At 43.6% G+C, this 24,864-nt stretch overlaps 2 protein-coding genes across 2 annotated transcripts; one reads left to right on the top strand and one right to left on the bottom strand.

Moving 5' to 3' along the window:
* Positions 1-3,002: 3,002 nt before the first annotated feature.
* Positions 3,003-9,140, bottom strand: LOC146610829 (PAN2-PAN3 deadenylation complex catalytic subunit PAN2-like). Its single transcript, XM_085345561.1, has 22 exons — positions 8,874-9,140; positions 8,611-8,780; positions 8,405-8,522; positions 8,206-8,283; positions 7,873-8,128; positions 7,443-7,731; positions 7,169-7,265; positions 6,929-7,039; positions 6,678-6,797; positions 6,456-6,584; positions 6,139-6,338; positions 5,873-6,015; positions 5,588-5,694; positions 5,393-5,491; positions 5,167-5,295; positions 4,773-4,910; positions 4,626-4,685; positions 4,287-4,535; positions 3,999-4,142; positions 3,721-3,900; positions 3,520-3,613; positions 3,003-3,187 (listed from the first exon to the last, which is right to left on the bottom strand). The coding sequence occupies exons 1-22, from the start codon at positions 9,138-9,140 to the stop codon at positions 3,003-3,005; spliced, it is 3,363 nt and encodes a 1,120-aa protein (XP_085201687.1).
* A 9,211-nt stretch (positions 9,141-18,351) lies between these two features.
* LOC146610828 (uncharacterized) lies at positions 18,352-24,660 on the top strand. Its single transcript, XM_085345560.1, has 7 exons — positions 18,352-18,819; positions 19,951-20,103; positions 20,374-20,724; positions 20,797-20,891; positions 20,991-21,496; positions 23,878-23,954; positions 24,490-24,660. Exons 1-7 carry the CDS (start codon positions 18,352-18,354, stop codon positions 24,658-24,660), a joined length of 1,821 nt encoding a protein of 606 aa, XP_085201686.1.
* Positions 24,661-24,864: the final 204 nt, after the last annotated feature.

Genomic DNA, 24,864 nt, shown 5'->3' with positions numbered 1-24,864 from the left:
AGATTCCTTTCACATTAAACGGGCCCAGATTGTGGGTTTTTTTGTTGTTGTTTTGTTTTCCCTCCTAACATTTTTTTTCTTTTAAGACAGCTGCTTCAGAAAGAGAAAAAACTAGCAGTTTTTGCTTTTCATGCCAGGTGCTTCTTTTTTTCTTTTTTTTTACTTTTATTACAGCATTAAGGTTGCTTCTGTGTCTTTTCAATGATATTTCCATTCTTGCTCCTTGGGACCACTGGGTGGAAAAATAAACAACCACTGCAACTGTGGCCCTGTGCAGCAGCAGTAGTTGCAATGAGTGTTTCCAGTTTTCTGGTCTCAGGAGGGCAGTAATGAACCACCCGTCTGTTTAAAAGCAGCTCTCAGGTGTTGTGGTTTGTTTTTGGGGTTTTTTTGTGTTTTTTTTCTTTTGTTGTGGTTTGGGTTTTATTGTTTTGGGGGGGGGGGGGGTTGTTTTATTTTTACTTGTATCCATCCTAGACTACAGTAAAAAACTTTTCATTTCCAGTGTAACTAAATTGTCTGCTAAGCACCTCAATAACAGAAGTCACAGCTGCATAGAGCTGCAATAACAGAGTCACTGGATGCATCTGTCACACTGCTTGTGAGCTATCCTATTGCAGCTGTGTAAAGTAACAAACTAGAATCGTTAAATGCAGTAAAGTTATGAATCTAAAGTTATTGTTTTTTACAAATGTTGTAAATCTTTAATTCGGGAACAAATTCACCCCTTTTGAATATGGTTCTCTGGCACGCAGCCTGACCCTGCAAAATAGTCACATGTAAATTTAAAAAAAAAAAATCTTCAAAACATTTAATGTGATTTATGGGCGTCGGATGTGCTGATTAGGTGCATTGTGTTACAGCTGGATAAAGCCAGACTGGCCTATGCTAAGCAAAGCTAACCCTGTTCAGATAGGCAATTGCTCTTCTCATCCAAACTTGCTGGACACTCCATAAGACGGCGAGCGCATTTCCCAAAATGTTTCCTTTTAAGTGCATGCACAGCTGGTAGGGGGGTTATATCATCACAAAGATCTGTATAGACTGAAGTTGTACCAAAATCTGAGCCAGCTCATCATCGACGGGCTGCGGTATGAAGTGATTTAAAGCTGCAGGACAAATGCTAAACAATTCATTAATTATCTCATCTGCAAAGTTGTTTGCCTTCCTTCAACCACCCTTTGTTTTACATTCCTAACTGTAGGGATATTAAGTTATCGCCAAAGAAACTATCGTCCTGTGCAACTTTTCTGCCTGTTTTTTTTTTTCCTTCTTTTCCTCTGCCTGTAAAGAATTCCCACTGGGATAAATCAAACAATTCACATTCTTTTTTTTTTTTTTTTTTTTTTTCAATCCTTTATTTGTTTCCTTACTGTATATACATATATGTAGGTATATAATTTGTGCTCACATAGGGCATTGTATGTGATATTCATATTAGGCCTAATGGAGGTTAAAACATAAAGTTCATTAATTTCTTCCAGTAAACCCTTTGTCCATCTTCTCAAAAACCTTTCTGAGACAACTGTAAACTCAAGTGCCTTTTTCTCTTTTCCCACTGATTTATCAAAGTCCCCTCCACCAGAGTATGGACCAAAGACATCAACCGTCCCCAACTACCCAGCCCTCTTTCTCCCTCTCTCACTGAATGGCACACTTTCCATTTACTACAAATAAACAGTTTGCAATACTGAGTGTGTATGCTTTGTTTTTTGTTTTTTTTTGTTTTTTTTTAATTTATAGAGTTGCATTATAGAGTTTTCCATTACTGTCTAACCAGACCAGGACCTTGTGGCTTAGATTTCATGACTTCATAAGAAAAAGAAAAAACCATACCCAAGGATATCATGGTGTACATCTAACACCCTTCACATGCTACAAGCTGTTAATCCCTTAAATATGTACCATTAAATCTACAAGAGTGACAAAAGTTGAATAATGTTCCCTACTCCTTTGTTGGTAAATATGGACAGAACGGATGGCAAACAGATAAATGACATCTCCATGCAGTACCAGAAACATCAGGTAGAGGGAACCGTTACATTCAGAATAAATAGACATGATTTGGGAAGGTTTGAGAGTCTTTGTGTGATAACTGAGAGCCGTGAACCGAGTATCCTGAGCTGATATCTGAAGGGCACTTATGCCGAATTAGTGAGAGGGTAACTTAAAGAGAGTTTTAAAAAGCTGCACGTCTTCTGGCTTCCTTCAATGTTATTCACTTTCTCCTCTTGCCTTAGCAGTGCAGGTTTTTCTCCTTCAATTTCATCAACACTTTGTCTGCAGTAAAGGTATTTCCTTATCTACAAAAATTGGGGTTAAAGGTATGAAGATTGTGTTGCGAGACCACATGGCTGGTTCCAAATTATTCAGATTTCCTGTGTGATATACTAAAGATTATTTTTTTTAAACAAGTCAAAGGTTTCCACGCAAATGTAAGTGAAATAAAAATATTGTAGTAGTGAATGAGACATGCAGTAGCAACGATAGCATAATGCCAGAAATGGTATACGCATTGCAACAGATTCAAAGGTGGATGGTGAAAAGAACAAACTAAATTAATTGTTAAATTTAAATGATTCTCTGAACATCCATGGATTATAGTTTCAATCTATTTTAATCAAGATTTTCATGGATTCGTGCACATTCTCCACTTCCTGGTATCAAACAACAAACATTTTACAGTGCTCAGGATGACTTCATCTACATGCAACAATTTTGACTTTTTCCTTTTTTTTTTTTTTTTTTTAACAAAAATGCTTCAAATTCATATTTTGAATGATCACTTTCCCCCCTGTAAACCTCTCTGATATAAAAAGCTTACATTTAGATATGATAAAAACAACTGAGTCACTGACTCAAAGCAAATAACTATAAAATATGATACAAAATAAGCAGCCCGAGCATCTTCAGGTCATGGTGTTGCTCACAGTCCCATCACAGAGGGAAGCACAGCAGCACCCGTGGATGGAAGGAGAGTGCATTCAGTCCACTCAGACGGACTATCTCATGTCCGAATCTGGGACTTTCCAGTTCAACTGGAAGCCTTTGTCGTAGACTTCGTAGAGCACTTTCGTCACGTAATGATTCCCTCCTTCCTGATACAGCTCCAGGTACTTCCTGTAAAGCTTCAGGGCCGTGCATGAGTCCTCCGTGCTGTCGTGGGTTTCTCCCTGGATGTTGAGGCCTGTGGACATGAAAAAAAAGGTCAGGAATGATTAAAATGAAAGTGTTCAGCTTCAGATTACAGTGTGGATATGAGGAATTGACACGTACTCTTTAGTGCATGAACTCAAAAAAGCCTCTAAATACTTTGTTGTTCAGATTTAATTCCAAGATGGGTTTGATGACAACTAAAACATCATGAACTATACTGACTTCGGTAACATGAGCGGATTATTCAGTTTACATATTTGGATCCTAATCCCTCTCACTGTAATAATGTGATTTAATTCGATTAAAGACTCATATTTGGATTATTTGGATTTGATTTTGTTTTTTTTGTTTCTACTAACTTACCAAGAAAATACCAAGCAAGGAATTTCAGAGAAATCATCCTCTTGTAGGGCAATCGGAAGAGGTCGACGGTGTCGATAACTTGATCTTTGGGAACCTTAAGAAACAGAAAATAAAAAACATTAAAATCAAAGCACATCTATAAAAAAACATCTCTAAACTATATGAACTAATTTGAAATATATAACAGATGAAATAACGTACCACTAAATTAATGACACGAAAGTCATTCTGCAGGCCGTGGCCGACGAAGCGAACTCCTGCATCGATGAGGAAGCGTAGCTTCAGGTAGGTCGACTTCAGCGTGGTCACGTGCTTAGAGGATACTGTGGCATCCAGGTCTCCAGGTTCGATTCCAGAATATTTTGTCAAATAGTCGACCACCTGGAAGAACAAATTGACAAGTTAGCGGGTGGATCCTTGAAACATTATATATTCATTCTTTTAGGTCATCGTGGTCTTTTCTCTCTGCAGCTTCTCACCTGCTCCTGAGTGGAGATGTAGTCATCGATGAAGGGGACCCCCTCGTTGGGTCCCTGACCCCTTACACAGGTGATCCTGGCCACAGACATCTGACTGGGCGTGATGGTCGATTTGGTGCCGTCGCTATGCAGCACTGCTTCCTCCTGCAAACGCACACATTCAGGGGTCAATTTTGTTTTAAATACTTGAGTCAGATTAGCTGAACTACTGAAAATATGTATTAGGAATATTTAAAATTGTTTTTGATCCTATATTATAATTAATGATGGTATCATAGCCAGACTTACCTCACTGAGCTTTACAAACTCAGCGTCCAGCCCCACCAGGTCACCAGCCTGCGGCATCTCACTGACTGTGAGTGGGATGAAAGTGGCGTCTGTCTTGCTCTGCTTCTGAGTCCGATATAAGTCGGATTTGACTTCAGACTGATTGTGCTGAAACTCACTGCGGAGGTCGTATTTGGTGTGGTAGTTTCTCTTGGCGTAACACAGGATGGCTGGCACTTTCCAGCTCACATCAAACTGTGCAGCCTCAGTCTGAAAACAAAAGGAGAAACATTTTTAAATGACTGCACACATTAAAGTTAGCATGAATAAACAAGCAGGAATCTTATCTAGGATCCTTACCTGCTCAATCGGCTCAATGAGGAAGTCATTGAAGAGGTACCACTGCTGGCGAGAGACTCCCTGAAATAATAAAATCATTTTGAATGTTAAAAATGAAACTTTTTGTAGTCAGCAGATGTCAAATTTTCTTATCTAAGCGTCGCTCACCTCTTTTCTTTGATGGTAGGTCTCACCCACTTTGATGTGTGCGACCAGATTACCACCCGCGCCAGTGTCCAGGATGTGCGGCACCGTGGCCACCAAGTCATACAGAGAAGCTCCCTCCGCCTGTTCAGCAGCACTTAACTAGTAACAGAAAGTGCAAATAATTGTAAGATAAACTTTTTCATTTCACAACAGTTGAGAAATTCATGTGTTACAGAAACAAAAACACTAAAACCAACCTATAGTTCAATATCTACAGATTAGTGTAATAATGTTTTAAAAATATTGCTCCTGGAAATATGGTTTTAATCTTGAAGTGAAATTTTAACTTGGTGATGAAAAGTTACTCAATTATTTCTTCAAGTGCAAAGATCAGCTGAAAATCTAAAGTCCTCACCTCCTCGCCCTCAGGCCAGCTGCTGATCTCCAGTCTCTGACTTTTGCTGAGGGACATCTTGAGAGTGGCGGGGATCCACACGTGACGCTGATCCTGATCTGTCTTCTGCATGGATTTGTTGAAGGTGTACTATAAAAACAGAAACATGGGCAATCATGTAAATAATGAACAGATAAATCATTACTTTCTTTTAACTGTATTTAAACACGGTGAATCAGTGGCTTACCTCGGCCTGAACCTTCCAGAATTCAGCCTCTTTGCTGCTGTTCACCTCACAGTTTATCACCAAAACATCTGGGAGACGTCGAATGTTGCGTGTCTGCACCTACAGTGTAACACAAAGAAATGATTACCCTGCACAACAGGTAACAATCAACCATAAATGAATTGTCATTATGAGTGAATGAAAGCTGTAACTCACTGTGGGCTGATACTTGTCACAGTTTCCACACCATGTGTGAGATCTCTGCTGCAGGCAGATGCTTTTCTTCAGGATCTCAGCAAAGTCGTGCTCCTTTATTCTTTCTCCTGAAGTGTCAAAGTACAATGAATATCAGTGTATACATCAAATCAAGCAGATATTTCCCTCTGCTCATTCAAAAACTAAATTCATTCAAACCATTATATAATCATTAATAGTTCAAGTTTCAAAGACAGAGTAATTCACAGTCACAGATATCCATGCTCTCAGTGCTCTCAGACTCACCTTGAGAGTCAGGGTAATGCATGTTGAACAGCAACATGAGGGAGGAGTAGACTGTTTCTATGCCACAGAGACACGGGCTGCGGTTCTCAACTTCAGAACAAAACAGCTCTCTAATGACAGAGTCGCCAGGGGAGCCCAGAGAACTGCAACACAAACACAAATCAGTTTCAGAAACCAGAAGGAAAACTCTGCATTTATAAACAAACATAATGATAAGACTGGGACAGTGTCCAGTAAGAATGCAGGTCAACAACGATGTGTTTTACCTGCTCCTGGTCGTCCTGTAGGCCCGTGGATCCTCCTGCTCCTGTGTCTCCTGGAAGAGCTGGTAGAGGATGAAGTGATTCCATCTCTGGATTAAGCGACCTAGCTTGACTGTTCCTGTCGTCTCCTCATAGTTTGAGAGGATCAGGCCCATCTCTTTGGCTTCAGGGACGTTTCGAAGTGCTCTGAGGAAGTTGCTGGCCTTAAGGAAGAAGACATTAGAGGTTACTTTGGGCAGTCACAACAAAATGAGATTTCAAAGTAAGAGCCTTGTAATCCCCAACAGATTGAAAAAAAAGAAAGAAAGAAAGAAACTTACCTGACATGGATCTCCTTGTGACAAATCCAACATGTGGAAGAGGAAGCCGAGTTCACAAGCCAAACAAAACTCCTTGTGGCACAAATGATTCTGAACAAGGCAGCGAACTGGCTCCAGGAAGTATAACACCTAAGATGCAAACATAAAAGACCCATGGAACATTTGACAAATTGTCTCATATTAAAAATTAAATGTACACATTGTGAATCTTCAGCTTCTTACCTGGATCATGCAGTTACAGTAGGCGTTGGGAATCTGCGGCTCCAGGCCAGCAAACAACGTCCTGTTGTAATGTTTGAAGTCAAAATCTTCCCGTCCACGTTTAGAGTATTTAATTGTCACCTGAAGCACAACAAACACATCTTCGTCACATGCTTTGGAAATCAAAGCTTGTAGCAACACTCTAGAAATTGTTACATCTTAAAATTAAGTGTATCTCTATGAACACCAGGGTGAAATGTAGCAAGTCCAACCTTTCTGTACTTTTCGGGAACAATGTGAAGGAGCGGCTCTTCATCACTCTCTGTTGGAGATTCAGGGATGTGGTTGTAATAACCAGGTGACCCTTCTTTATTTGCAGGGACCTGCAAACAACAAACAGGAAAAAAAACTTAAAATACACCACGTGGAGATGGGTTTAACTTTTTTTGTAAATTTATTACAATATTGTAAAAATGACAGTTTAAAAGAGAAACAAGTTTTTTTTTACATACCTGGTTACAGGGGCAGGCAGAAGGATTTTCCACATAACTGTTGAAGCCAACAGTTTCAATAGTTTGTGGGATTTCTGGGTCCATCCCAGGAACCCACCTGTTGAAAAGAAACATGTTTTAGATGGAAACCTTTAATGGGAACTACGTGAGACTCTAACCATTTATATCAACTGGGGAAGACTCGACATTATCTTACAAACTTTTATTGAATCTGAAAACAATATGTATGAACGCTCTAATGCAAACTCTTCAGTCTCGTTAGTGATTGTGTTACCTTGAGCTGGGTGTAGCCTGGGCAGTGGGGATGGGAGAGCAGGGCTGCAGGTTATGATTCCAGGCCAGCTGAGGCTGTGCATCCACAACGCAGGGCTCTCTGGAGTAGACGTTAAACATAACGTCCCGAGTATCGGACCAGAGACGCACACATCCCCCCGAATCTCCAAAGGCTAAGGCTTGTTTGCTGGATGAGACCTCAAAACTTGTGAGACAGTGGCCGTTTGTGTTGACGTGGAAAATATCCGCCATGTTGGCGAGGCCAGTGGGCTCACAGAACTGACACTCACCTGGAAAAAGACACAGAATGCAGGCAGTTATAGCAAAGCCACAAATCACACAAAGAAATTGTGTGTCACATTTATTGGCCAAACATAGTAAGACTATGCTACAGAAAACTGGACTAAAGAATCCTGAAGCCAGCTTCATACCTGTCTGTGAGATGATTGCGAGCCGTGACGTGTAGGTAGGAATGAAGCGCACAAAGAATGGATCCACATGCACCCAAAGGGGGGTTGCAGCTCGCATCATGCGGAGGTCATACACCATCAGGAAACGTTCATTCAGCCCTCGGCTGGAGAACCCACTCACAGCCAAAAGGTTTCCGTGAACATCAAAGTCTGACAGGCCGCCAGGAAATGCGTCAAACTTTTGTGTCCTAAATGTGCGCAAGTCTCGAAGGGTCACCTGTTATCAGCAGAGGGTCAGTGTTAGAGAGATATAAACCAAACCTCATCAAACTGATCCAATCAGGGGATACTTACTTTGCCAGAAGGGTGCCCAAAGACGAAGAAATGATTGGTCTGACGCATTAGTGTCACTCCAGGTGCCTCCACTGTGAACTGGAAGGACAATCAAGACAGCAGACAGTCAGACACTCGCTGTGAAGTCAGTTGTATGATGTGCCAGTGGTGTAAGCATAGATAGTTGTGGATTTTGATAAACATAAGCCTGGTGTCTTACTTTTTGAGTTTCTTGAAGTGTGTTCATGTCAATTTCAACCACATAGTTTTGTAATCCCCCCATGAGCAGCATGTTATCAGTCATGAGGAGATTGTGCATATCAGCTCCTTTCTCCATCCTGCAAAGCACCAAAAATGGCCATTAATTCAATAACATAAGGAATAATTTCACAGCTTCAGATCATCAACAGTCAATGTAACACTTACCGATAATCAAACATGACGAGGCCTCCACGAGTGTAACATCTGAGGTTGCACTCAGAAAGGAACAGCACGCCTGTTTCCAAACTCTGTATGTGTCTGATGGCATCAGTTGCGTGCACTTGGAAAGAAGAGTAGTGTGCCATCGTAGGTCCAAGGAAGGATTTTACATGACCCTAAGAGAAGAGCACAAATATTATTACAGAGTGCAACATTTAAGGTGAATGTAGAAGAAACAAACTCTGCTGAAGCATCATTTTGGCTCTTACCGTGTAGTTTCCCATCCAGAGCATTTCCTGCTGCTGGTCAAAATGTGTTGCAGTGACGGGGATGCCAGCTTCTGAAACTTTACTGTGCAGCTCAGAAAAAATCCCCTTCCTTACATGCACAGGTTTAGGAACGGTCACAGCCAGCTCCTGTGTGTACACGCCCATGTCTTGGTGGAGGTTTGGATTCAGATATGAGTTCATGGAGGGTTCCAGTCCCCCAGGAGTCCACCGAGGAGAGCAGTGAGGAGTCCAGTGAGGAGAGTTCATAGTCCTGTGATGGTTGGCCCAGTATTCACCTAATCTTGTGCTGAGAGCTTCAAAAATCTTCTTGAGTTCAGCTAAATCAGCCTGCAGAGGAACTGGAACTTCTGTAAATAGTAGTGGAGAGAGCCGAGTATTTAACCTCCACTGGGATTCAAGGCGGTCCTAAGAGTCGTTGACTGTCCCTGTATTCAACGTTAGGCTCACAGGTTTTAGGGTCTGAATCAAGGTGGGTGTGGCTGAGTTTACATGAATACAGGTGTGAATTCTTTGGGAGACGTGGGCATCATATCATCATTAAGCCCACATTAAGGTGTCAGAGGGGGGTTGACCCAGTTTTTGCCTGAGCGTATTGTTTCTGAATTGCACCAAGATAATGAGTTTGATCAGACTGGGAGGACCTCGTTTAGCACGCTTAATCCACACCTTGATTAACAGCCGTCGTCAACATGTCGTCAAAAGCACCAAATTCCTTGGTGTCCGAGATGCACCAGATGTTGAGTTTGATTCTTCTGAGCTTCTCCAACAAATCTGCTGCATGTCGGACGACAGTTATGTTACACATATTGTAACAAACTAACCATGATTTAATCAATTAAGTGGTCCTTTAGCATGACTGTTGTTAAAATTCACTGGATTAATGTCAGAGTTCAGTCTTGATCCTGTGTATCCAGGTAGTTGTTCTGAAGTGGTGATCAAAAAGTTGTGGAAATGGATCCATATAGATGAAAAAGATTATCATCAGTGGTGAATTCAACATTTCAGTAACAATTAAAATAAAAATTTACTGGATTAATCTCAGAGTTCAACATTGATTAAATAAAATTAAAGTTTTAAACTTTACAGGTTTTATTTTCTCATCCAATTAATGAAAAATACAACTTTTGGTTTAGTCCTAGCTGAAACCATATAATCCAAATTTGATGCCCTCATTGGTTGAGTCAGTTCAATTGAAGCTGATAGTTGACTGTTGATTAAAGATAGTTTCAGCTATTGTCTGTTATCTGTTTCCGTGGTATTGATTAATCTTGGAATGGTGATTGTTTGGTTTTAATTAACAAAGGACCATCAGCACTCTTCCAAACTGCATTTGTGTGAATAAAATAAATGACAACCAACATTCAAAAACACAAAAATTAGCATTTTTATTGATTTCATCATGTTCCTGTTTCCATCAGTGGTTTATTCAACAAACTAGTTATAACAAGTTTATGATCTTACAATAAAGACACTTAAGTCATTTTCCTCAGCCTGTGCTTTTCTGGGTCAACTTCCTGTTTCATGTTTGACCCACTCACCTGTGTCACAGCAATAGAACATGAAAATTTAAGCTTTTTAACTTTTTTAGCAAAGAATTTAACTCATCGGGCGAGGAAATAAACCCTGTGTAGCCTTAATTCAGCTTTTAACATGTTTAGTGTTACTAACAAAGAAAAGATCCACAGACATGATTTGGGCCGAAACAAAAGAAAAAGTCTTTTATGGGGCAGGGTTGTTGGAGACCAGGCGGGGCTCATTTATGATTCACACCTTGATACCAGCTTGAAACCTGTGACCCTAAAAAACAAAGACAAGCTCAACGACTCTCAGGACCACACCAACCATAAAATTAAACAACAGTTTGTCCCATTTTTGGAAAACATCTTTTGCTCCTGGAGTAAAATAAAACAAATACTATAAAGATTAGTTTCATGTGGTTTGAGCGACTTCCTGTATCTGTCCTTGTGACAGCAGAGTTAGAGAAAGTGTGCAGCAGATTAGTTTGAATTTCAAACACAATTTTTCTAAATGTTGAAAAATCCTGAATATTTAAATACTGTTTAAGTCTTCTCTGATCTTTTATCTGACTTACACTGCAGCTGCCATCTTGTTTTTAAAAATGACTGCCCTCCAGGAAAAATATAATACATATATTTGTATTACATGAACATTGCCAAGTAATTTACTGGCTAATAACTTATATTTATCAATTACATTTAGTACATTTAGGACCTCTGAAGGGTAACATCCTCTAGTGTCTCAAAAATGTTTTTACTTGCTGGTTTGACACAACCTGAGCTGTGATCTGATGAATGTTAACATTCAGTTCAACCTTTGTCCCATTTATCTACATTATATTTCATCCATATGCACAATGAAACAAATTGTTTATACATTTCTCATTTTACTCAGCTTTTCAATCAGGTCCCAATCAGATATTCTTTCATTGATGTTTTGAATATGAGAGAGGGATCGAAATAATAATGATCGAAAGGTTGCGCTCCCGCTCTGTCTCTCTGTTTCTGCTCTTCAGGAATAATTCTGATCAGTTATGGAACATCAAAACTGAGCTGAACTTGTCGGTCTTGCATTCACTGTAATGTACGGTTATGTTGGTTGTTGCTGTAGTTTCCCTGCTTTGTTGTTCTCTTCTTGCATGTTTTTCCCCTGGCAGGTGATCCAGTTAATTTTAGTGTCTTTTCTCTCTGTTCCATCTATTTTCTTTCCATTCTCCTTTGTGGAGCCTCTTCCCAACTTCTCTCGTCTTTCTCTTCCTTGTCCACCGGTCCTGTCTGTTTAGATTGTAGTAATTTAAAATAAAATAAAATAAATAATAAAGATCGAAAAAGCTATAATAATAATAATAATAATAATAATAATAATAATAATAATAATAATAATAAAAACAAGATCCATTCGCGCAGGTACATTGCTACACGCGCAACTTAAGTTGGTGATTTGGCGTCAGTCCCAACCATTTCTAACAGACGAGCTCATCCTTATAGAAAACCGTGTTGATTCTCCTGCAGCATCCTCTGATTTATCTGAACTGTCACACTGTTTTCAGAGAGAATCTTTTATAAAACTTCTTACACTCTTGTGTGTGTACGCCGCTGCTTTGCGCTGCGTTTGGCTGGGAATTGCTGAAATTAAATGTTTACATCTTTGTATATGAATCACATGAATTAGCGCACTGTACATCACCCAAAGAAATTTCCACTCACACGGGTAAATTCATCATAAAACTAACATTGCACCTCTTCGGGTAACCACGAAAGCAGCTTTGTGAGCCAAAAGAGGTTTTTGCGTTGCGCGGACTGATACTAAATCTGGACCTGGATATCAGCTTCACACCAGCCATTCGTAGTGTTATAAGTCTACTTCACGATCTTCTGAAGAGTCCTGAGTGTTTGGTGACTTCTGACTGACTTTTAAGTTTAAACAATACTCTGGCACGGAAAAGGTTACGGCTTTCTTTGGACTTTTATACCCCTGAAAAAATGCTTCCTCTCTCTCACAGAATCTGTTGTTTTCGGAGCCTTGAACTGGTTCAAAGGCCTTGACTGTCTTACTCGCCACATATTGACAAAAATATTCGTACTGATTTATTTTAGTATTATTATCGATATTACAATATTTCTGAGACTGTAATAGCTCGTTTTTAAGCCTCCCAGTTATCAGTATTGTGATCACACTATTGCTTTAATATTATTGAGACTACACAACACATTCATCCCTGACCTCCACATATCCAGCTGAACAGGATTACTATACTCTGTGTAGATTTACACATTCTTTCGTGGAACATTGAAATAACTGTGTTGTGTAGTTTTTTAACATATCTACTGGATCATTACTAACTGTATGTTTAGTTTTACTTGTAGAGTTGTTGGTAAGACCAGACAAGGAGCTCGAACAATTTCATTTTATGGTTCCCAAAACAAAACAAGCCGAAAAACAATGAAAATAATGTCAAAAACGTTTAGAAACAACTGTGTGGAAACGGTAAGAGTGTGCAGATCATCCAGCAGGGGGCACCATTATATCAAAAAATCGTTCAAATGTGACTTAAAGCTTTATTAAATGAAGCATGTCTATTAAAGTATAGTTACTACTTTTGGTGGTGGCTGTAAATGCTGCACTTGAAGCACAGTCCTTACCAGTTAGAGCATTTTAAAGATGTCGAGGTGAAATATTGAGGACAATTTTTTCAAACTTGCTAAATGTGTCATTTATAGAAGAGAAATAACAGCTTTTGAAAAACTTTACGTTGATCTGAATTCTGAGAAAGCTACAAAAATCCAGCTGGAAAATGAACAGTGCAACAGATTTCACAGAATCTGGCGGAAAAAAAACAAACTAAATTCATTGTGGTTGGAATCTGTTTTAATCAAGATTTGCATGGATTCATGCACATTCTCCACTTCCTGGTATCAAACAACAAACATTTTACAGTGCTCAGGATGACTTCATTTACATGCAACAATTTTGTCTTTTTCTTTAAAAAAAAAAAAAGCTTCAAATTCATATTTTGAATGATCACTCCCCCCCCCCTAAACCTCTCTGATATAAAAAGCTTACATTTAGATATGATAAAAACAACTGAGTCACTGACTCAAAGCAAATAACTGTAAAATATGATACAAATTCATTTCCAGTGTAACTAAATTGTCTGCTAAGCACCTCAATAACAGAAGTCACAGCTGCATAGAGCTGCAATAACAGAGTCACTGGATGCATCTGTCACACTGCTTGTGAGCTATCCTATTGCAGCTGTGTAAAGTAACAAACTAGAATCGTTAAATGCAGTAAAGTTATGAATCTAAAGTTATTGTTTTTTACAAATGTTGTAAATCTTTAATTCGGGAACAAATTCACCCCTTTTGAATATGGTTCTCTGGCACGCAGCCTGACCCTGCAAAATAGTCACATGTAAATTTAAAAAAAAAAAAATCTTCAAAACATTTAATGTGATTTATGGGCGTCGGATGTGCTGATTAGGTGCATTGTGTTACAGCTGGATAAAGCCAGACTGGCCTATGCTATGCAAAGCTAACCCTGTTCAGATAGGCAATTGCTCTTCTCATCCAAACTTGCTGGACACTCCATAAGACGGCGAGCGCATTTCCCAAAATGTTTCCTTTTAAGTGCATGCACAGCTGGTAGGGGGGTTATATCATCACAAAGATCTGTATAGACTGAAGTTGTACCAAAATCTGAGCCAGCTCATCATCGACGGGCTGCGGTATGAAGTGATTTAAAGCTGCAGGACAAATGCTAAACAATTCATTAATTATCTCATCTGCAAAGTTGTCTGCCTTCCTTCAACCACCCTTTGTTTTACATTCCTAACTGTAGGGATATTAAGTTATCGCCAAAGAAACTATCGTCCTGTGCAACTTTTCTGCCTGTTTTTTTTTCCTTCTTTTCCTCTGCCTGTAAAGAATTCCCACTGGGATAAATCAAACAATTCACATTCTTTTTTTTTTCAATCCTTTATTTGTTTCCTTACTGTATATACATATATGTAGGTATATAATTTGTGCTCACATAGGGCATTTTGTATGTGATATTCATATTAGGCCTAATGGAGGTTAAAACATAAAGTTCATTAATTTCTTCCAGTAAACCCTTTGTCCATCTTCTCAAAAACCTTTCTGAGACAACTGTAAACTCAAGTGCCTTTTTCTCTTTTCCCACTGATTTATCAAAGTCCCCTCCACCAGAGTATGGACCAAAGACATCAACCGTCCCCAACTACCCAGCCCTCTTTCTCCCTCTCTCACTGAATGGCACACTTTCCATTTACTACAAATAAACAGTTTGCAATACTGAGTGTGTATGCTTTGTTTTTTGTTTTTTGTTTTTTTTTATTTATAGAGTTGCATTATAGAGTTTTCCATTACTCTGTCTAACCAGACCAGGACCTTGTGGCTTAGATTTCATGACTTCATAAGAAAAAGAAAAAACCATACCCAAGGATATCATGGTGTACATCTAACACCCTTCACATGCTACAAGCTGTTAATCCCTTAAATATGTACCATTAAATCTACAAGAGTGACAAAAGTTGAAGAATAATGTTCCCTACTCCTTTGTTGGTAAATATGGACAGAACGGATGGCAAACAGATAAATGACATCTCCATGCAGTACCAGAAACATCAGGTAGAGGGAACCGTTACATTCAGAATAAATAGACATGATTTGGGAAGGTTTGAGAGTCATTGTGTGATAACTGAGAGCCGTGAACTGAGTATCCTGAGCTGATATCTGAAGGGCACTTATGCCGAATTAGTGAGGGGGTAACTTAAAGAGAGAGTTTTAAAAAGCTGCACGTCTCCTGGCTTCCTTCAGACAATGTTATTCACTTTCTCCTCTTGCCTTAGCAGTGCAGGTTTTTCTCCTTCAATTTCATCAACACTTTTTCTGCAGTAAAGGTATTTCCTTATCTACAAAAATTGGGGTTAAAGGTATGAAGATTGTGTTGCGAGACCACATGGCTGGTTCCAAATTATTCAGATTTCCTGTGTAATATACTAAAGATTATTTTTTTTAAACAAGTCAAAGGTTTCCACGCAAATGTTGTTAGGATGCCTGGGTCGTTGACCCAGGGTTTTTGAGTGTATGATATTATTCATATTTTCTAGTTTTTTGGTTTCTTTGAGTTCTGTCTCATGGTTTATGTCTCTGTCTTCTTTAGTTGCTCTGTCTCCCCTATCACCTGCATCCCCTTGTCTAGTTCGCGTCTATGTGTATCCTTAGTTCCTATATCCCCGTGTCCACTCAGTGTTTGTGTCTGCCCTGGTCCCACGTCTCTGTTCCCTCTGTAGTGCCTACATGTGAGGCTGTGTCTTTGTTCAGTCTGTGTTATGTGTTTCCTGTTTTACTTTGAAGGTCTCTGTCTTTTCTCAGTGTGTTCAGTTTACGCTTCTTTGGTCTCGTCAGTTCTGATTTGTCCCAGCTGTGTTTCCCTCCTGTTACTCATTCCCTGGTTGCTCCCTCTGTGTATTTAAGCCCTGTGTTTCTCTGTGTCCGTGTCGCGATCTACCGTTTATTTTGCTGTGTGTTTTGTCTGTCCACCGGTGTAAGTTTATTTTGAGTTTTTTCAAGTTAGTGATGGCCAAATGAAGCTTTCCGAAGCACTGAAGCTTGTATTGAAAAATGGTTCATTACTCGAAGCTTTTCAACACAGTCCTCTCCGGTGACATCTGGTGGCGAATATTTTGAAGAGCAGCTTGAATCTGCAAAATAAAACGGACTGCTCAATCATCACTGCTCACTCAAGAGTGGAGTTCTCTCCGATATTGGGCCACCGTTCCGTTGCTTTGAACATGTAATTGGTTTTGTCTTCTCGATTGGGGGGCTGAAAAAAATGTAATGCATATTTGCGTAATACATTTTGATCAATAAACTTTCCCTATTTAAACATTTATTTATTTAATACATTTATTTAAACATGCACTATGGTGTGGCCTTTCTTTGCTCATAACTCCTTGATGTTGGTAAATACAATAAGTGAGCAATATATACATTATACATATGATAACGCACAGCACATTATGGAGTATGCCCCTGCTGTGAAGTCCTGCCTCCATCTACTTGTCATTTAATCACTGGACAGCTGGACAGGTTCATATAAAATATTAGATTAGGCCAATTGTCCTATACATATTTTTGACCTAGGGGTGGGATTGATTGTGAACTGGAAAGGGAAAATGCTTAGGGGGCTGAGTACGGCTGCATCGTTACTGATTTGTAGAATCATTTTGATTCGATACAGGATCCGATTCAATTTGATTGGAATCTGGAAAGTTTTGCCTCAGTCAGAAATATTACAATTCTGGTCATGTATCAGTATATATCCATAATTTCGTATCTATTAAAAGAAAGCTGACACATGTGAGACTTAATTAGAGATGTAAACAGAGAGTTATGAAACCTGCAGCTGCAGAAGCCAGCGGGAAAAAAAGAGGCAAACACAGCGCGGACCCGACGAAGCACCAAAATCTGATTCTGACGCGTCGGGTCCGCGCTCTGTGTTCACGTTTGTATGCAGAATCCGTAAACCTGCTCCCAGTTACTGTTTTAGCTGCATGGTGTTTGACGACATGTTGTGAGGTTTAACCTGAGATGCTGGCGTTTCAGGCATAATAACGTTAATTTACAAATCGACACGGGATTTTAATGAATCAATATCACTTTATTCAATTTAGCATGGATTGTAATCAGAAAAGCGATAATCAAAACCCACCCCTAATCAAGAACTTGCAAAGTAAGAACATGATCTATGTAAGGTAGCCTTTTTGTTATTTACAGTTAAAAAGAGGATTAGTGTTACTGTGCGCTGGCTGAGTCTCTTTCCTTTCTTAGAAATAGTTTCTCCTGCTCTGGAGAAAATCCACTTGCATGGAACAGAAGAGGCTGTGGAGTGCAGGAACCACACTGCAAGCTGGTAGATATGCAGGTATTCCTGGGTCCTGCAGACTATCACCTAAAAACAATAAACAAAATGATTTTCTAAACTGTAGCAATGTAATGTACGTATAGTGTCAAATACATTTTTGTAGTCTTCATCAGCTTTAATTCACATGGAAGTGTTCCTAAAGTCATATAAGATAAGATAAGATAAGATAACCTTTATTAGTCCCACACGTGGGAAATTTGTTTTGTCACAGCAGGAAGTGGACAGTGCAAAAGTTATGACGCAAAAATTAGAATACAATAAGAATAAATACAGTACACAGCTGTACAGAATAGAATAAAATAATATACTATATACAGTAGAATAAAATAGAATAAAAATATACAATAAGATAAAAATAGAATACGAATGCTATATACAACTGAGTAAAAATACAACGATGACAGAAAGGATTATTGCACTTAGTATTATTGCATATGTATGGATGTGTGTGCTTGATCAGTTAAAGTATGCTGTAATGGCATTTCCATTATGAAAACATGATTTTGGACATTTCAAGTTTTTCACTTCAGCAGATAAAATGAATTGAGCAAAATCAACTCAAAATATCTCCACACGCCAGAACATCCTCTCTTCCTCGCTGGCTCCATATCTGTCAGTGGAATGATCACCTCTTCGCTCTCTGTCACCATCAACACACTCCACGAATCCCATGGATGATTCACTTCCTTATATCCATTTGAATCAGGTACTGAAGCAGTTACGTGCGTAATGAAGCTTCGGACGTCACTGGTCACGTGATTTTTGCCAAACGAAGCAAGCCTCGACACAGTGCTTCTGAACCAGTGTGTTGTTTTTTTCGACACAAGCTCCGGAGCGTCAGCTTCAAGCGGGCCATCACTATTTCAAGTTATGTCATGTTGCGTTCAGAATTAAAGCCTTTTTTGAGTTCACGTCTGTCTCCGGAGTCTGCACCTTGGGTCCTATTCCTGCCTGCACACAGCCCCACCTAACAGAAGATCGCGACCAGAACATGGACCCTGCAGACTCTTTTTCCTTTGAGTTCAACGGCGAGATGGAGCGGCTGGTGCGCCTGCTTGACCGCATTGCTCAGGCCAATGATTTGAGGACCATGGCAGTTGGGCTAAGTGCTGTGGATGCCATCATTCGGAGCAACCCTCGGCTTACTCAGTTTTCTATGGACACAGTGCTGGGCAGCTCCATAGCGGCCTGGAGGGAGCAAGTCAGGGCTGGCGAGCTTGCTCTCTCTACCTTCACTTCCACTTCTTCACCGCCGCCCCAGGACAACACACACTCACCACCTGCCTCGTCGCTACCTCAGACTGCCTCTCCTTCCTCACACCAGCCAGGACCTTGTTCGCCTGCCTTTTTCCTGGCGGCCATGTGGTCGGATGAGGAGGAGGTCTCCGTATCTCCACCAGTTTCACTTCCCTCATCTAGAAGGAAGCGACGCCATCGTCACTCCTCTCCTCTGTCATCCGTTCAGCCTTCTGCCACGTCAGCTGGAGGGCCCAAGGAGCCCGTTCAGCCTTCTGCCACGTCAGCTGGAGGGCCCGAGGAGCCCGTTCAGCCTTCTGCCACGTCAGCTGGAGGGCCCGAGGAGCCCGTTCAGCCTTCTGCCTCCGCTGGAGGGCCCGAGGAGCCCGTTCAGTCACCTGTCTCCGCTGGAGGGCCCGAGGAGCCCGTTCAGCCACCTGTCTCCGCTGGAGGGCCCGAGGAGCCCGTTCAGCCTCCTGTCTCCGCTGGAGGGTCCGAGGGGGGGCCCGTTCAGCCACCTGTCTCCGCTGGAGGCTCCGAGGGGCCCGTTCGGCCACCTGTTTCCGCTGGAGGCTCCGAGGGGCCCGTTCAGCCTCCTGTCTCCGCTGGAGGGTCCGAGGGGGGGCCCGTTCAGCCACCTGTCTCCGCTGGAGGCTCCGAGGGGCCCGTTCGGCCACCTGTTTCCGCTGGAGGCTCCGAGGGGCCCGTTCAGCCTCCTGTCTCCGCTGGAGGGTCCGAGGGGGGGCCCGTTCAGCCACCTGTCTCCGCTGGAGGGCCCGAGGAGCCCGTTCAGCCACCTGTCTCCGCTGGAGGGCCCGAGGAGCCCGTTCAGCCTCCTGTCTCCGCTGGAGGGTCCGAGGGGGGGCCCGTTCAGCCACCTGTCTCCGCTGGAGGCTCCGAGGGGCCCGTTCGGCCACCTGTTTCCGCTGGAGGCTCCGAGGGGCCCGTTCAGCCTCCTGTCTCCGCTGGAGGCTCCGAGGGGCCCGTTCAGCCTCCTGTCTCCGCTGGAGGGTCCGAGGGGGGGCCCGTTCAGTCACCTGTCTCCGCTGGAGGGCCCGAGGAGCCCGTTCAGCCACCTGTCTCCGCTGGAGGGCCCGAGGAGCCCGTTCAGCCTCCTGTCTCCGCTGGAGGGTCCGAGGGGGGGCCCGTTCAGCCACCTGTCTCCGCTGGAGGGCCCGAGGAGCCCGTTCAGCCTCCTGTCTCCGCTGGAGGGTCCGAGGGGGGGCCCGTTCAGCCACCTGTTTCCGCTGGAGGCTCCGAGGGGCCCGTTCGGCCACCTGTCTCCGCTGGAGGGCCCGAGGAGCCCGTTCGGCCACCTGTCTCCGCTGGAGGGTCCGAGGGGGGGCCCGTTCAGCCACCTGTCTCCGCTGGAGGCTCCGAGGGGCCCGTTCGGCCACCTGTTTCCGCTGGAGGCTCCGAGGGGCCCGTTCAGCCTCCTGTCTCCGCTGGAGGGTCCGAGGGGCCCGTTCAGCCTCCTGTCTCCGCTGGAGGGTCCGAGGGGGGGCCCGTTCAGCCACCTGTCTCCGCTGGAGGCTCCGAGGGGCCCGTTCGGCCACCTGTTTCCGCTGGAGGCTCCGAGGGGCCCGTTCAGCCACCTGTCTCCGCTGGAGGCTCCGAGGGGCCCGTTCGGCCACCTGTTTCCGCTGGAGGCTCCGAGGGGCCCGTTCAGCCACCTGTCTCCGCTGGAGGGCCCGAGGAGCCCGTTCAGCCACCTGTCTCCGCTGGAGGGCCCGAGGAGCCCGTTCAGCCACCTGTCTCGTCAGCTGGAGGGCCCGAGGAGCCCGTTCAGCCTTCTGCCACGTCAGCTGGAGGGCCCGAGGAGCCCGTTCAGCCACCTGTCTCGTCAGCTGGAGGGCCCGAGGAGCCCGTTCAGCCACCTGTCTCGTCAGCTGGAGGGCCCGAGGAGCCCGTTCAGCCACGTGCCACGTCAGCTGGAGGGCCCGAGGAGCCTGTTCAGCCTTCTGCCTCTGCTACGCCTGGTCCAGCTTCTGCCTCTGCAACGCCTGGTCCAGCTTCTGCCTCTGCTACGCCTGGTCCGGCCTCCGAGTCTGCAGCTCCGCCTGGTCCGGCCTCCGAGTCTGCAGCTCCGCCTGGTCCGGCCTCCGAGTCTGCAGCTCCGCCTGGTCCGGCCTCCGAGTCTGCAGCTTCGCCTGGTCCGGCCTCAGCCTCTGCAGCAGCCTCTGTTCCTGCTTCGCCTCAGCCTGGTCCGGCTTCGGCCTCTGCAGCTCCGCCTGGTCCAGCCTCCGAGTGTTCAGCTTCGTCTGCTCCAGAGGTCTCCATGCTGTCTGTTCCTGCACGTCCTGTCCGGCCTGCTCGTCCTGTCCGGCCTGCTCGTCCTGCACGTCCTGTCCGGCCTGCACGTCCTGTCCGGCCTGCACGTCCTGCTCGTCCCGTCCGGCCTGCTCGTCCTGCACGTCCTGCTCGTCCCGTCCGGCCTGCTCGTCCTGCACGTCCTCTCCGGCCGATGACTGGACATCATTGCTGTCATGGACGGCCCCCTGAACTACGTCGCCGTCGGTGCCTCCCGCCCGGCCGGCCTCCTGATCTGCTCGGTCGCCGTCGGTGTCTCCTGCCCGGCCGGCCTCCTGATCTGCTCCGTCGCCACCGGTGCCTCCCGCCTGGCCGGCCTCCTGAACTGTTTTCTGGGCTCTTGGGCCGTCAGCCTCCGGGCCGCCCCCCTGAACTGCCCGGGTTTGGACTATTGTGCTGTCAGCCTCCGGGCCGGCCCCCTGAACTTTTTGTGAACTGTTTTTCCTGGCTGCCTGCGCCTGTCATGAGCCTGTTTTTTGTTCTGTTGCTTTCCGGGCTCCAGTGTTTGCACTTTTTTTTGTTTCTGGCTCAATGTGTTTCATTTGTTTCGAGCCCTCCATCCTGTTTCCCCCGCCGCCCACCCTGGTTGGGTTGTTTTTGTTTTTTTTTATTTTGAGGTTTTGGTTTGGGCTGTCTGGAAGCCAGCCCTTAAGGGGGGGGGGGTACTGTTAGGATGCCTGGGTCGTTGACCCAGGGTTTTTGAGTGTATGATATTATTCATATTTTCTAGTTTTTTGGTTTCTTTGAGTTCTGTCTCATGGTTTATGTCTCTGTCTTCTTTAGTTGCTCTGTCTCCCCTATCACCTGCATCCCCTTGTCTAGTTCGCGTCTATGTGTATCCTTAGTTCCTATATCCCCGTGTCCACTCAGTGTTTGTGTCTGCCCTGGTCCCACGTCTCTGTTCCCTCTGTAGTGCCTACATGTGAGGCTGTGTCTTTGTTCAGTCTGTGTTATGTGTTTCCTGTTTTACTTTGAAGGTCTCTGTCTTTTCTCAGTGTGTTCAGTTTACGCTTCTTTGGTCTCGTCAGTTCTGATTTGTCCCAGCTGTGTTTCCCTCCTGTTACTCATTCCCTGATTGCTCCCTCTGTGTATTTAAGCCCTGTGTTTCTCTGTGTCAGTGTCGTGATCTACCGTTTATTTTGCTGTGTGTTTTGTCTGTCCACCGGTGTAAGTTTATTTTGAGTTTTTTCAAGTTATGTCATGTTGCGTTCAGAATTAAAGCCTTTTTTGAGTTCACGTCTGTCTCCGGAGTCTGCACCTTGGGTCCTATTCCTGCCTGCACACAGCCCCGCCTAACAAATGTAAGTGAAATAAAAATATTGTAGTAGTGAATGAGACATGCAGTAGCAACGATAGCATAATGCCAGAAATGGTATACGCATTGCAACAGATTCAAAGGTGGATGGTGAAAAGAACAAACTAAATTAATTGTTAAATTTAAATGATTCTCTGAACATCCATGGATTATGGTTTCAATCTGTTTTAATCAAGATTTTCATGGATTCGTGCACATTCTCCACTTCCTGGTATCAAACAACAAACATTTTACAGTGCTCAGGATGACTTCATTTACATGCAACAATTTTGACTTTTTCTTTTTTTTTAAACAAAAATCCGTCAAATTCATATTTTGAATGATCACTTTCCCTCCTGCAAACCTCTCTGATATAAAAAGCTTACATCGGACAGTCTCGGTTGTTGACAAGACACTTCACCTACCGCCTACTGGTGATGGCCAGAGGGGCCGATGGCGCGATATGTACCTACCCCAGGGCAGTTGTGGCTACAACTGTAGCTTGCCTCCACCAGTGTGTGAATGTGAGAGTGAATGAATAGTGGAATTTTACAGCGCTTTGAGGGCCCCGAAAAGCGCTATGTAAATGCAATACATTATTATTTTTATTATTATTATTATTATATTTTTGCATGCTGTAGCGCCATTTGTGGGAGCATTTCAAGTTACTATACATTATATCAATTCAACCGTTATAGCCCAAATTTTAATACTATGTATGCATTAAGTCCATAGAAACTACATAAATTGCAAAAAAGTGCAATAAACTACAAAAAAATTGAAAATTGTTTTTGTTTTTTTAAACATATATTTCTAGTTAGAGAAATTTAAAAGGCTTATCCCTCAAAACTGTAAATACAAAAAAGTTACACAAAATAGTTTCCAACCATGGGAAATTTATGTGTCTTCATAGTTTTATCTTTGAGATACACCAATTTTTATATACAGGAGGAAAAAACGAATAATGCAAATATGCAAAAAAACAAAACAAAAGAAAAACAGCATGTGCATCAAAATAAACTATTTCCAGCAGTGCAATTTGAGTTCTAAGCATCACAGAAACAATACAGTCAAAGTCAAACATAACTTTTAAAAACATCAGTATAGCAAAATGACCCAGAACCGTGACAACTGTGCTAAAATCACTGCGGAAACGAAGCCCGGTATTGTCACGGGAACATCCATTCATCCATCCATTTTCTTCCGCTTATCCGGTGCTGGGTCGAAGGGGCAGCAGCCCAAGCAGAGAAGCCCAGACATCCCACTCCCCAGCCACCTCCTCCAGCTACACCAAGGTGTTCCCAGGCCAGCCGAGAGATATAATCTTTCCAGTATGTCTTGAGTCTGCCCTGGGGCCTCCTCCCGGTGGCACATGCCTGGTAAACCTCACCCAGGAGGCACGCAGGAGGCATCCTTATCAGATGCCCGAACCACCTCAACTGGCTGCTTTCGATGTGGAGGAGCAGCGGTTCTACTCTTAGGCTGAACATTTCACCCTATCTCTAAGGGAGAGGACAGCCACGGTTCGGAGGAAACCCATTTCCACCATTTGTATCCGCGATCTCATTCTTTAGGTTACTACCCACAGCTCGTGACCATAGGTGAGGGTAGGGACGTAGATCGACCGGTAAATTGAGAGCTTCCCTTTTACACCCAGCTCTCTCTTCACCACAACAGACCGGTACAACATCCGCATCGCTGCAGCCGCTGCACCAATCAGTCTGTCGATCTCCCACTCCCTTCTCCCGTCACTCGTGAACAAAACCCCGAGACCTCCTCCACTTGGGGCAGGAACTCGTCCGGAGTGGGCACTCCACCCTTTTCTAGCTGAGGATCATGGAGGTGCTGATTCTCATTCCCACTGCTTCACACTCGGCTGTGAACCGTTCCAAGGCGAGCTGGAGGCCATCACCCGGAGAAGCTAACAGAACCACATCATCTGCAAAAAGCAGAGATGAGATCCTGAGACCACCAAAGTGAAAGCCTTCCGCCACTTGGCTATGCCTAGAAATTCTGTCCATAACAATTATGAACAGGATCGGTGACAAAGGGCAGCCCTGGTGGAGCCCATCACCCACCAGAAACGAGTCCGACTTATTGCCAGCTATGCTGACCAAGCTCTTGCAACGGTTGTATAAGGACTGAATGACCCGTAGCAACGGGCCAGAAACCCCATACTCCCAGAGCACCCCCCACAGGACCCACCGAGGGACACAGTCAAATGCCTTCTCCAAGTCCACAAAACACATGTAGACTGGTTGGGCAAACTCTCATGCACCCTCATTGTAGAGACATGTCAACCAAGACAGCCCTACAACATCCAGAGCCTTCAGGAACTCAGGACGGACCTCATCCACCCCAGGGGCTCTGCCACCAAGGAGTTGTTTAACTGCCTCAGTGATCTCGCCCCCAGAGATTGGCAGGTCATCCCCTTCGTCGTGTCACGGGAACATGCGTTAATTAATTTGGTGATTTATTAAATGTATAAATGATATTATACTTATAACATTATACTTATAACACTTATATTCTAATCTGCTGCTGAGTCTCTTATGCTGATGGAAATGCAGATAACACAGAACATGCAGGAACACCTGTTCAACCAATCATGTTCATTCCACTATGCATTCCTGAAGCGTTCATTTCTTTTACAACAGTGTTGTG

This window comes from Diplotaxodon limnothrissa, linkage group LG20 (genome assembly GCF_057381915.1).
Source record: "Diplotaxodon limnothrissa isolate DT_005_m linkage group LG20, D_limnothrissa_male_GT1.1, whole genome shotgun sequence".
Taxonomy (NCBI): domain Eukaryota; kingdom Metazoa; phylum Chordata; class Actinopteri; order Cichliformes; family Cichlidae; genus Diplotaxodon; species Diplotaxodon limnothrissa.
The sequence above is the reverse complement of the archived record's forward strand: the minus strand, read 5'-3'. Positions and strand labels throughout refer to the sequence as shown.